Genomic DNA, 13,978 nt, shown 5'->3' with positions numbered 1-13,978 from the left:
TCAGAACAAGAGAGGGTCTTAAACCCTCAAAGTTGGCTTAAAATCCTGTCTTGTTCTGAACCTGATAGCCCTAGTTTCCAGTCTGATTACCTGTGGTTAACTGAAGCCTGCAGGTGATTAATGTGGTGTGCTGAGAACTAGGGAAGAGGTTGCTCCCACAGGCACATTCATATCTTAATTTATTAAGCCAAGATTCGATAATCAAAACTGGCCAGTGTGCCCCTGGACAAAGATCAGTGATGGCAGAGTGGAAGAAGAAAAGGAAGGATATTTGGAAAGGATGGATGATGGAGACATGGGAGCAAAAGTGTCCGTCACTTGCTGCCTCTGAGTTTTAACCAGATATTTCTCGCAAGTTTTACAAAGCTGAATTTAAGCATGAGGACCTAACTTGTTTTGATTATTCATAAGGGACCACCTCCCAGAAGTTAAGAATTCTAACATCTGTGGGAGCTTTTAGGTTCCACTCTTATGCAATGCACACAAGACACCCAAGCAGCGCATAGCGTAAGCTATGAGTTCTGTATGTCTCTGTCCTTTTGGAGGGAGGTACCAAGAGTACACTGATTTTTTTCCAGGGCTTTCACATTTTACATCTATAGAGGGAGTCATGAACCTTGTAGTTCAGAGAGAAAATCAGTAGTGCTTCATGACCCACTTACTTTACATTTATTAGAACCTTGCACGCTATTCATTTTACTAGCCACTGAGTGGAAAGAAAACTGCCAATCTCCTGTGCCTGCTGAATAGCTAGCCCATTGGAAATGGATGGGTTGTATTCAGCTAAGTCCTACTCAGAGTAGAAATTAATGAACCTAAGTTAGTCATGTCTATTAACCTGAGTGGGTCTGCACTGTTTTTATTTCCTTGCCATTCCACAACTAGCAACAATTGAGATGCAAGCAATTTAACTTCCCGGAAGGAGTGCTGGCTGGTGGTTGTCTCTGAGGGAGCTCTATCTCAGAGAAAGCTTATTTCAGTTTAAAGTCAATCAAGAGGAATCTATGACTGGCGTAAATGTTCTCCAAGATAAAAGGAGAACCGAAGATTATCCACGTAACTTCGTCGAGTTGCAGATAGCTGGATTTGATCAGGAATCCCCTGAGATAAGAAGGCTTACCTGGCAACGGAAGACGGAGCTTGGATTTCCAACATGCTATGCTGAAAGTAAGCGAGACGTTTTTTTCTCTCTTTAAAAACGTTTTTAACAAGCTAGCCTCCATCTGTCTAAATCTTATCTTGGACTTAAAATACTACCGTAAAAGAGGATTGTTTACGAATCAGCTAATTAAGAAACTTGGGTGAGTCACACTTTTTTTTTGCTTTGCATAAAGTTAAGGAAGAAGGGAGCAATTCAAAGAACCTGTTTTACTTTTCTTTTTTTTTAATATGACAAAAAGCTGGCTTAAATTTGGAATTATAAAGATTAAAACGAATAAGAGGCAACCTATTGGACAAGATGTTTTTGATTATTTGAAGGAAATATATCTGAGACTATTTTCTATTCCTTTCTATTTTGGATTATGTTTTTTTTTTTCAACGAATCTGCTGTTCGTGTATGTTACTGAATGCTGGACGCTGAGAACTGGATTTGTTTTACATTCTTGAACGTGCCGGAGATAAGAACTGTGTTGGCTAAGATCACACTAACAAGCCTGATTATATTAACTCTTTAGTTGTTGAGGAAAAGTAAGAAACAGTTTGCCACTAAATTTGGAAACATTGGTTAATAATAGAAAAAGTTTTACTTTTTTAGAATGACAACCAGGAAAGCAGCCAAAGTTTTAGAGCGAAGAGTTTCAACTGATACACAGGAAGGAATAGACATGTTTCAGAAAATTATGGAGGGATTTAATGATTTTAAACAAGAGATGAAACAAGAGATGAAACAGGACAGACAACAATTTAAAGATGAATTTCACAATATGAAAAAGGACTATAAAGATTTACAAGATCATATCAAAACAGAAGTGGGTGAGATTAAAAATAATATTGGGCAATTAACACAGGAAGTAAAAAATGTTAAAGATAAGGTGCAAACCTTAGAGAATAGAATTGACTTTGCAAATGTGGAATTAGAAAAAAATCTGGATTATTTTGCTGTTATGGAATTTAGAGATAAAGAATATTGCTTGAGATTCCGTGCAATTCCTGGGGAAACAGGTGAAGACATCAGAGAGAAAATTGTTACTGTTTTAGCAAAATCCTTGGAAATGAATGAAGATCGGATGGAATTTGAAATAGATACAGTTTACAGAATTAATTCCAGATATGCAACAATGAAAAAAATCCCAAGAGATGTACTTGTTAATTTTCTAAAAAAAAAGACTAGAAATACGGTATTGCAACAACATTTTAACAATGGCTTCAAAATTGACGGTAAAGAAATACTGGTGATGAAGGAAATTCCTATTAGACTTTTACGAAAGAGAAAAGAATATGCTTTTTTCACAGAAAAACTTAAACAATGTAAAATTCAATTTAGATGGGATATTCCAGAGGGAGTGATTTTTACATTCAGACAACAGAAGTATCGATTAAATACTGTTCAAAAAGCAAGGGATTTCTTGAGAAAAGCTTCAAAAGATATGGAAGAAGATAAACTCAAAGACATGGATACAATTCCTGGGAAACAAAGTCAACAGAAACAGGTAGAAGAAGAAAAGGATGATGATGAATCAAAGGGAGCAACAGGTACAGACTTTTCTAAAATACATGCTTAAAAATGGATTACAAATATCTAATTTGGAATATAAATGGAGCTAATTCGTCGCAGAAGAGAAAGAAAGTATTTCATTATTTGAAAAAATTAAAATTGGATATAATTTGTTTACAAGAAACTCATATTAAGAAGAAAGACTCCAAATATTTAATCTGTAAAAATTTGGGTGAAGAATTTATTTCGGCAGGATCAAAAAAAAAAAAATGGTGTGGTCCTTTACATTAATTCACAATTGTCCCATAAATTGATATTATTGGATGATAGTGGCAGATTTGTGGGAGTTGAAATTACCATACAGGGTACAAAAATTTTGATAGTGGGCATTTATGCTCCCAATGAAGATAAAACAAGGTTCTATACTGGACTTACGGAAAAATTATCAGAGTTTGTATATGATCATTGGTGTGTCATGGGCGATTGGAATGGGGTAATTTCACCAAAAATGGATAGACTTTCTGAGAAAAACATTAAAGAGACACAGGGCAAATTGCCGAAGATTTGTTTTGAATTGATGGAAAATTTGGAATTGGTGGATGCTTGGAGACATATAAATAATAATGCAAAGGAATTTACTTATTTTTCAGAAAGGCATAAAACATTTTCGAGGATTGATATGATTTGGATGTCTAAAAGTTTAGTGAAAGATATTTCCAAGATGGATGTATTACCAAAAACTTTTTCGGATCACAATCCAGTGATATTGACTTTAAAAAAAAAAAATCTTGGATTTAAATGGAGACTAAATGAATCTTTATTACAGAATGATAAAATAGTGCAGGAATGTAAGAAGAAATTAAAAGAGTTTTTTGAACACAATTTATATAAAGGAACAGATGAAAATATTGTTTGGGACACAAGTAAAGCATTTATGAGGGGATATTTTATTAAATGTAACTCTGAATTAAAAAAGAAGAAACAACAGAAAATGCAATTAATCTTGGAAGAAATAAAACAAAAAGAGGAAGAATTGAAAAAGAATCCAACCAAAGCTTCTACTGTAAATCAAATTAAAATGTTACAGAAACAAGTGTCAATGTTGACAGTTAGAGAAATTGAAAGGAAATTAAACTTTGCTAAACAAAGGACTTTTGAATTTGCAAATAAACCAGGGAAATTGTTAGCATATAAATTAAGAAAAGAACGACAAAAAAATCTTATTTTAAAGATACAAGAAGGAGATGAGATGTTGACAGACAATGTAAAAATCCAAGGGGTTTTTCATCAATATTATTCAACTTTGTACAAGTGTCAGGAAATTCCCTCTGAAAAAATAGAAGAATATATATCAAAACAGAATTTGCCTAAAATTACAGATTTTCAGAGACAAGCTATTAATGGTCCTATTACGTCAAGAGAAATATCTGAGGCTATAAGTAAAATTAAATTAGGAAAGGCGCCAGGACCGGATGGACTATCAGCAATGTATTACAAATGCTTGGAGGAGGAACTTCTATTGCCTTTACAGTACACAATGAATTCTATTTTGCAAGAAGGGAAGATACCGGATAGTTGGAAAAATGCCAATATAACATTAATACCTAAAGAAGAGCAGGATCTAACTAAAACAAAAAATTATCAACCAATATCTTTATTGAATAATGATTATAAAATTTTTACAACGATTTTGGCAGAAAGAATGAAAATAATATTGCAACAATTTATTCAGGAAGATCAAGTGGGGTTTTTACCTAAAAGACAATTACGTGATAACGTCAGGAATGTTTTGAATGTGTTGGAGTATCCTGAACAACGAAATGACATACAAGCAGCCTTGATTTTTCTGGACGCTGAGAAAGCATTCGATAATTTGAATTGGAAATTTATGTTTAAGGTTCTAGAGCAAATGGACTTTGGAGATAATTTTATAAAATGGATCACATCGATTTATACATCACAGAAGGCACAGATAATTGTCAATGGGGATTTAACGGACTCATGTGAAATACAAAAGGGCACAAGACAGGGATGTCCACTATCCCCTCTCTTATTTATTTTGGTTCTAGAAGTGCTGCTTAGAGACATAAGGCAAGACAAAAGGATTTCGGGAATAAAGATAAAAAAAGAGGAATATAAATTGAGAGCATTTGCTGACGACTTGATAATTGTATTAGAAAATCCCTTGGAAGGAATCAAAATATTGATGGACAAATTAGAAGAATTTGCACCATTAGCAGGATTTAAGATCAATAATCAAAAAACGAAGATGCTGGTGAAAAATTTATCTTTAAGAGATCAAAAAGAGTTAATGGAGAAGATAGATTTTAAAACAGAAGAAAAGGTGAAATATTTAGGTATCATTATGACAAATAAAAATTCAAAGTTGTTTCATAACAATTATGAAAAATTATGGTCAGAGATTAAGAAAGATTTGTTAAAATGGGATAAATTACAGTTGTCATTAATGGGCAGAATATCTGTAATAAAAATGAATGTATTGCCGAGAATGATGTTTCTGTTTCAAACAATACCTGTCATATCCTCTGATTTACCTTTTAAACAATGGCAAAAAGATATTTCTAAATTTGTTTGGCAGGGGAAAAAACCAAGAATTAAATTTAAATTACTACAAGACGCCAAAGAAAGAGGAGGATTGGGTTTACCAAATTTGAGACTTTACTTTGCTGCTTGTTGCTTAGTCTAGATAAAAGAATGGATTGTATTGAGGAACAAAAGATTATTAGATTTGGAGGGTCATAACCTGAAGTGGGGATGGCATGGATATCTATGGTATGATAAAGTAAAAGTTAATGTGGATTTTAACAATCATTTTATAAGACGTCCTTTGTTGAAAATATGGAATAAATACAAAACAAGATTCTTTTCGAAAATACCACTATGTGTTTCAAGTCAAGAAGCATTTTATAGAAGAGAAATGGCTGGAAAAGAGAAATGGTTAACTTACCAAGAATTATTAGAAAATGTACATGGAGAATATATAATGAAAGAGAGAGAACAACTAATAAAGGAAGGATATAGTTCTCAATGGTTTGCCTACTTACAATTGTTAGAAAGATACAAAATGGATAAAAAACGGTATGGGTTTGAAATAAATAAATCTGATTTTGAAGTAGATTTGTGTACAAATGATGAATGTATAATTGCAAAAATGTATAAATTTTTATTGAAAATGGATATGGAAGAAGAACAAGTAAAAGAGTGTATGGTCAAGTGGGCAAAAAATTTTGGCTATAATATACAAATGGATCAATGGGAAAATATGTGGAAAAAAGGTTTGAAATTTACATTATGTTATAATCTTAAAGAAAATTTTTATAAAATGATGTGTCGTTGGTATATGACTCCAGAAAAGTTGTCAAAAATGTATAGTAATGTTTCTAATGTATGTTGGAAATGTAAACAACAAGATGGATCTTTCTACCATATGTGGTGGTCGTGTAAACAGGCAAAATCATTCTGGGCACAGATAGGTAGGATGATGCAAAAAATCTTGAAGATAAATATTCAGTCAAAGCCAGAATTTTTTCTATTGGGCTTTATGGGTAAACAAAAAGAAAAGAAATATGGAAGAATAATATTATATATGATCACGGCAGCAAGATTATTATATGCACAAAAGTGGAAAATGGAATTAATACCAACAATGGAAGAATGGCTATTGAAACTAATGGACTTAGTCGAGATGGACAAATTGACATGCCTTCTCAGAGAAAAAACGACAGATACATTTCTTAAGGAATGGAAGCCTCTTTTGGACTTTTTGTTGAAAGAAAAAAATGAAATGATACTGGGATTTGATGATTAATCAAGACAGACTATGGAAAAAAGTGAACTTTGTATGTTTTAGGGGTCAAGTTTGATATATATTATGTACCTATAGCTGATCTGTAACAAATCGGAAGTCAAGTTTTTTCTTTTTATTTTTGCTGTATTGTTTTTGTTGTTTGATTTTGTTGTGTCTGTTTTATAAAAATTTGAATAATAAAAATTATTACAAAAAAAAAAGAGATGCAAGCAATTTATAAGTCTGTTTCTAGAGCATACAAGGGGCTAAGTGACACAGACCTCCATTGCAAAGGATGCGCAAGAGCACAACCTCTAATCCCGCCTCAAACTCTTACTAGCACTTCAGCTAGCACAAAACCAACAGGGAGTCTTGGGTGCTGTTCCTTCTCTTCTCTGTCCTTTCAAAGCAAAATTTCCCCTCAAATCTCTGTGCACCACAAAGCCCTTGAGGATGAAAGGTATTGGTGTCAAGCACAAACATAAGCTACCTAGTAAGCCAGTATTTGCAGACCCCTGGAGAAGCCAGAGGTATGTCCTCCCCACATCAACATTTTTGATAATTTTGATTCCTAATTAATACCCATGACTCCTTACATTTAATTTGTACCCTACGCTTGATTTCCCTGCATCCATGTCCTAGTAGAGACCACTTAAGGCAGGGGTGAACAACCTGTGGCCTTCCAAATGTTGTTGCACTGCAGTTCCTATTAGCCCAAGCCAGTGGTCAGGTATTATGGGAGTTGAAATCCAGTAGCATCTGGAGGGCCATAGGTTGCCCGTTCCTGATTTAAGGGGGCGGAGAAATAACACCACCCTGGGCTCCTGCTGGGAGGAAGGGTGGGATATAAATCAAATAATAAATAAATACATACATAAATACATACATAAATAAAATAAACAAACACAACAGCAATCAGGAAATAAGACACACCCAAAAGACTGCCAGATGCTTCTACATATTAACCATGTATATGCACATCTTTCTTTTTAAAAAAGGCACAAAGTCTACACAACAATTTAGCTGTTGGAAGTGCTATGCAAATGATGCTAACAGCATGGGTGCGTTTCATGGGAATGTCCCATTTTGGAAAACTACTATTTTGCAATGTTTTTGATTAAGTTGAGATGGAGGTTGTAACCAGTGTAGCACTTAGTGCTAAGTTAAAGCCATTTAGCGGTGAACTTGTTCCACTAGCAAAATGTTTTGCAGAAGTGGAACATGGTTGTGCAAGAAAATGCATGAGTAGGTTGCTGGTAACTCTGCTGTACAATAAATTACATGATCTGTTGTGTAAGGGGTTTTCACTAGTGCAGCTGTTTTGTTGGAGTCCTCCACTGTGCAACATTAAAACACCTATCTGCTAGTGCAAGAGCTCTTGTGCTAGCAGACAGAGAACCATGGATACCCCTGGATCTCCTTTTTGTGTGTTGATGTGGAACTTAAAAATGTATTGATCTATGTAATCCTACCGCCTTCACACACAAAAATCTGTTAGTGGCAGAGAAGATAGAAATCTAGCGTGCTGTTGCATTCTATGAAATAGTTGAGGAAAGCCATAAGGGATGTTGAAATGGAAAATGTAGTAAACTGTTGCACAGATGGATCTCTTTTGTTGTATAACTGGAGTAACTATAGTCAATTAGAGGAACCTCAAAATGCCTGCAGTATATGGCACTATGTCACCAATAAGGATCTACAGGTTCAAAATATTTAAGATTAGTGAGGTTCAAATCACAGATAGAGGGTGTAAGCCCCCAGATGCCAAAGATGGAACAAATTAGAGGCAATGTTTGTCACATTGTTAGCCTTTGTGTGTGTGTTTTTTTGGTTTAACTAGCAGATGTGGGGTCTCTGTACTGGAGCAGGAACATGGCATAGGGCCTTTAAAGCTTTGCCCCTGCTATGGTCTTGATCCAATTTGTTTTTAAAACAGCCACACATGAGTAAAGGCATGAACAACATCATGTCTAGTTTAGAACACCTCAACAAGCCCTAGGCATTGGAGCTTATTCTAGCTGTGGCTAGCTACTGCAGCCCTTTCCAAGCTGAAAAGCAGCATCACGACACTTGCATCTTTCCTTTGAATACAGCTTCCCAGTGACCCATCAGCAGTTTTACTCACACATCCACAGATAATACAGCATCTTGCAAGTCTGCTGGTAGTCAGCTGGGATATCTGCAGAGAAATCTTGGTAGAAACACGGCTTAACTGGACAGTTCTTTGGAAGCGGGGGCCAATTGTTCTGTTTTGCTGCAAGGAGAGACAGAGAGAGAGAGAAGTTCCCAGAAGGGTTCCTCAATTTCCTCCTTACAAAGCGATACATGGGAAGGGGGATATCAAATCATGGAGGAATATAATATGCAATTCTGCAGAGAGCTAATTCTGCTCTCAAGAAAACCAAAAAAGTGAACACCAACACACTGAACTTAATTTTGTATGGATTATGTTGTATAAGGGAGATTTTTAAAAAACCAATTTCAGATGGTTTACATTTTAAGACATATACAAGGCTGAAGTTCTGCAGCTTATAGAACACAATAGCATAAAAGGCATGAATAGCCCAGGGTTACGAGTTGCCACCTGTTAAGAGGAAACATCCAACTATTGTAAGCTCCTCTGCTTTTCAACAGACCATGTGCTTTTCAGGTTTTCCCCCATAGCCTTGAGGACTTGAACGTTGTTCTCTTTAAAAATGAAATCTCACATCCCACAATAGCAAATACATCTGTATTAAAAAGAGCCCAAACCCAGCACTTTCCAATATGTGAGCACCACCACACAAATCCCTAAACCAACTGCAACACCCATGTTAGGGGGTTAGCACTACAGAGATGCTGGGAATACTCAGAAGGTTCCTCAAGCTAACTCAGAGCAGCCACAGTTGACCATCTGCAAGGCTAGGGCAGTTATCAGCCATCTGAATTGAGCAGTAATTCCTTCAGAGCCAGAAGCTGGTCAAGCCCACTGTTCCAGCAGCCAGGAGGTTTGCGTGGAAGAGCAGGGTGGTGGGGTTTTTTTGTATCTACCCACAACAAATCCACTGATACCCAGAAAATGATTCACACAAAGAATGGTATGGCAGTTTCCGGAAGTCCAACCTCCTGTGGAGGCTGTTGATAGAGATGAACCATTTGTGGTGCAAAACAGTAAGGCCTTTGGACTGATTCAGCAGGGCTCTGCTTAGGTTAACTACAGAGCTTCCATACTTCAGACCACTCTTTGGGGAGGTACCACAGCTCAGCGGCAGAGCATGTGCTTTGCAAGCAGGAAGCCCCAAGGGTCAACCCCCAGCATCAGAAAACCCTTTAAAGAATCAGTAGCAGGTGATGGGAAGGACTTCTACCAGAGATCCTGGGAGAGCTGCTGCCAACCAGAGTAGACACTACTGGGACTAGGTAGACAGAGAGTCTGTGTGACCTGGTATAAGACAGCTGCCTATATTCTTTGGCAGCCCATTGAATGTGTATGGCATGCACTGCTTGGAAGCATTTTGATTTCAAGCCAAGCACCACACTGCTCTTCCAGTCACATTTTAAAACTAGTGAAACCCTCCAGACAGGACAACTGACTTGTCGCAAACTGCTTTGGATTACTGTAAACTTCCTCTGCTTTTTAAAAGGCCATATGGCAAAGGAAGGGTGGAACAGACATTTTCACTAAATAAAACAAACGCCCCAGACACTACTCACGGTTGAAGCCTGCCGCGCTGTTCTGCAGCTCACGCTCCTTCCTGTCCAACTCTGCAGCCTTCCTTTCTAGTTCTTCTTGCTGCTGAAGGAGCCCAGCCTGTGCTACTGAGGCAACAGCCTACAGGGAAGGAAAATCATCATCATCATCATGGGAACTAACACCACCAAAGCTCAAAGCAAAGGTGGCAGGGTGTGTGTCTCTCTAATAAGAGGAAAAAAAGGGGACACCAAGTATACTGATTTTGAGAAGGGGCATTGTAAGAAATACAACCACCAAAAGCATCACCTTTGAGCAGCGTGCAGTGGCTTACTATTTATTCATAAATATATTTGTATACCGCTATTTCATTTTTAAAAAAACAATGCGGTTTACAGTGAATAAAAACCATACAATAAAAACAATTTTAAAAATACAGTAAAAACAAAGGTCAACTACTGCTATGCATATCCAGTTATCGCCCACTACACTATAGCACATTGCTAAAGAGTAGACTGAAGTGGCAGTTAAACCCTTCCTGGGCTTTAATCTGAACACGTGTTTTCTGATTTTTTCCTAGAAACCAATGAGGTCTAGAAACTTAAAACAAACAAACAAACAAACAAAAAGGTCAGTCTCTGATTCCATGGAGTTATCAGGTGCTTTGTTCAAGGCCTAGAGTCTCATGACTTTTGTCAAGACTGTTGCCAGGTTCTTCCCTAGAACCCTCAGTTTATGCATGTCAGAAAACATTTTAGAGCTGCAGAGAAGGGAACTTGATTAACATTTCCCCCTCTGCTGGTAAACGTGTCATAGATCTCCTCGCATTATGTTTTTCTGCTTACCTATTTTAAAGTCCATTCAAAACAACATTAAACATCATCCCTGGCATCAGCAGGGGGTTGTACTAGATGGTGTTTGATGTCTCTTCCAACTCTTTGATGATTCTACTATCAGAAAAGGACCGATATACAGGAGGAAAAAGCATGTGCGGGTGTGTGTGTGTGGGGGGGCAGAGAAGCATCCAGGAAAGAGAAAATAAAAGAAGAAATCCCTGATCCTACAAGTGCAAGAACAGCCTCCCCCCATTTTTTTTTTTTTAAAGAGATGAAATTCTGAGAGGAGGCAGCGAAGCCCTTGTATGGCTGTTGAAAAGAAAGCACAGAAAAACGCCTCATCTTTCTACCGATTTCCCTACCCTCCATGATTACCTGATGGTTACTCTGAGTGCTGCCGTCTTCTCCTAGCAACCTCTGCCTCTCTGAACCTTCTGAGCTTGCCGAGATGAACTTAGGAGTCAGGTACTTGCTGGCCTGTCTAAGCAGCAACTGCAACACACAACTACGCTGTGTCTAAGCTCACAGGAGGGGGTTTGGCTGATTGCTCACTGAAACTAAGTTACTAAGACTCTCACAGGTTAGACACGAGGCACATACAAACAGCATGGGTTGGACGGGAGCAGAAGAGAGAGGCACGCACACACATAAGAAGTCGCAAAAGGCAAGGCTGGTGAACCTGTGGCCCTCCAGATGTTCAGCTGGACTACAACTTCTATCACCCACCATGTGGTTGGCAGGTAATAATGGACCAGCAAGGGAACTTTAAAGGCTGGGATGCTGCAGCCAAGGTGGTGGAGGCAGAATGTCACAGGTCAATTTAAATTCACAAACCAGATCTTGGGTCCCAGGCAACATGTTTGTAAAACATACTCTCCCCCACCAGCCCTTGCAAACAGGGAGAGGGATCCATCTGAATACAAGTGAAACTTAAGCAATACCTTTTCTAGTGATCTGTTAGCAGAACTGTCAAGGATCACAATACTGATCAGTACTCCAGATGGTCCTCCTGCCTATTAGGATGCCGCAGACCAAGGTCTCCAGAGATACAATCCAGGATTAAGAGGGGGGTAAGGAGGGGTGTTATTACCTGCGGAGTGGGTTCTACTGATGGCTGCAGCACAGCAGGTTGTGAAGGCCCAGTGGGCTGCGTGGCTGGAACAGTCTGAGCTGCATTCGTCTGAGAAAAGGGAAAGGCAAACATCAGAAGGTTGCAAGAAGACAGTCAAAGTGGCTTCTGGTTCCACTGCTGCAGAAGCATCTGTTGGAAGTGGGGCAAGAGCAACTCCTGTTTTGTTCTTTTGTTTGTGCTCCAGAAGGAAGATACAGCTAGGGTCCTCCAGATGGATAGGCTTGTTTACCTTTTACCTGTGATGCTCTGACTTCCTTCTGTCGCTAGACTGTGACGCCTTTAGGGAAGCTTACCTGCCCCTCCTCCTTCCGCCCTTTCCATTCCATTCTTCTCTGGCTGTCCGTGAGAGAGGAGACATCCCTTTTTGTCTCTGCTCTCTCTCTAAGCAGGAAGCTAACCCCTGCACCTGGGCATTACGCCTCCAACTTAGCTAGTTAGTTAGAACTAGGGATGCCTTTTCTATCTACTATGTATTTCTATAAATAAAGTAGCTTTTCTTATTTTACTAAGTCTCCAGTCTCAGTGATGCTGATGAAGGGTAAAAGCCTGCTTTCTTAGGTAAATGCACACAATGGCACATACACATTTCAACATCTGCTGTTACTCTCTGCTGCTGTGGTGCTGCTTTTAAAAGAAATTAAGCAACACAACTACACACAGCACAACAGCATCAGTCAAAAGGCCTGCCAGACAGAAGGGGAGATCCAGAGCACCAGGGAAAAAAATCTTAACATGATACGGGTGTTTTATGTATGATTTCTTGAGGCCCATCCCTGGAATTTGGAGAATGGCATCTTCCAAAGACCAACAAACAAGACTCAGGAACCACAACTCATATCAGAGTAACAGCAAACAGAGGCTTTTACTGCTGGGCTAAAAGTCCTCCAAGGTGAATTCATCCAAACCAGGGGTCAGAATGAAAGGAGGACTGGAACTAACGTAGCTCCGAAACGTCCTCTCCCCCTGAATAGAGCTCAGATAGCACCCTGGTATACATCACGGTTGCGGGGTCTGAGACAGGAGGTGAGACGACTTGAGCGCCGGTGGCGGAAATCTTGCACTGAAGTCAATCGGACACTGGTTAGAGCAGCAATAGCTGCCTACCAGGTGGCAACAAAGGCAGCAAAGAGGGAATTCTTTGCTGCCTCTATTGCGTCAGCAGAGTGTTGTCCCAGGAGATTGTTCCAGGTGGTCCGAAGCCTGGTCGGTCCAGTTGCTCAGGAACCCTTGGAGCATTCTAAAACCTCTTGTGAGACTTTTGCTAAACACTTTGCCGATAAAATCGAGCGCCTGAAGAGCATGATTCCGTTCGCCGTGGATACAGGAAGTGGGCCAGAGTCGGCCAGTTGCATTCCGGTCCGGTGGGATCGGTTTCAGCCTCTTCTCACTGAGGAAGTGGACAAGGTGCTCAGTACTGTGCAGCCAACCACCTGTCTGTTTGATCCTTGCCCATCGTGGCTCATCATGAGTTGCAAAGAGAGACTGAGCGAAGGGATCAAGGCAATGGTAAATGCATCCTTGGAAGAGGGTGCAATGCCATTAGTCCTCAAGGAAGCGGTGATAAAGCCCATCTTAAAAAACCCCTCCTTGGATCCCCAAGAGCTGAATAACTTTCGCCCAGTCTCTAATTTACCATTCTTGGGCAAGGTGATTGAGCGAGTGGTGGCCAAACAGTTACAGACACATTTGGATGAAGCGGATTATTTAGATCCATTCCAATCGGGGTTCAGGACTGGTCATGGAACTGAAACAGCCTTGGTCGCCCTGGTGGATGATATGAGGAGGGCGTTGGATAGGGGAGAATATACCTTCCTCGTCCTCCTGGATCTCTCAGCGGCTTTCGATACCGTTGACCATGGTATCCTTTTAAATCGCC

At 39.0% G+C, this 13,978-nt stretch overlaps 1 protein-coding gene across 1 annotated transcript in view; it reads right to left on the bottom strand.

Moving 5' to 3' along the window:
* SCAMP2 (secretory carrier membrane protein 2) overlaps positions 1 to 13,978 on the bottom strand; it is a 38,738-nt gene that overhangs the window by 6,850 nt on the left and 17,910 nt on the right. Inside the window, exons 3-5 of the mRNA XM_061595082.1 lie at positions 12,061 to 12,150; positions 10,158 to 10,275; positions 8,590 to 8,718 (exon numbers count right to left, since the gene is read on the bottom strand). Coding sequence (XP_061451066.1) covers positions 8,590 to 8,718; positions 10,158 to 10,275; positions 12,061 to 12,150 — 337 coding nt within the window. The remainder of the gene's footprint in view (positions 1 to 8,589; positions 8,719 to 10,157; positions 10,276 to 12,060; positions 12,151 to 13,978) is intronic.

This window comes from Rhineura floridana, chromosome 14, assembly GCF_030035675.1.
Source record: "Rhineura floridana isolate rRhiFlo1 chromosome 14, rRhiFlo1.hap2, whole genome shotgun sequence".
NCBI lineage: Eukaryota > Metazoa > Chordata > Lepidosauria > Squamata > Rhineuridae > Rhineura > Rhineura floridana.
The sequence above is the reverse complement of the archived record's forward strand: the minus strand, read 5'-3'. Positions and strand labels throughout refer to the sequence as shown.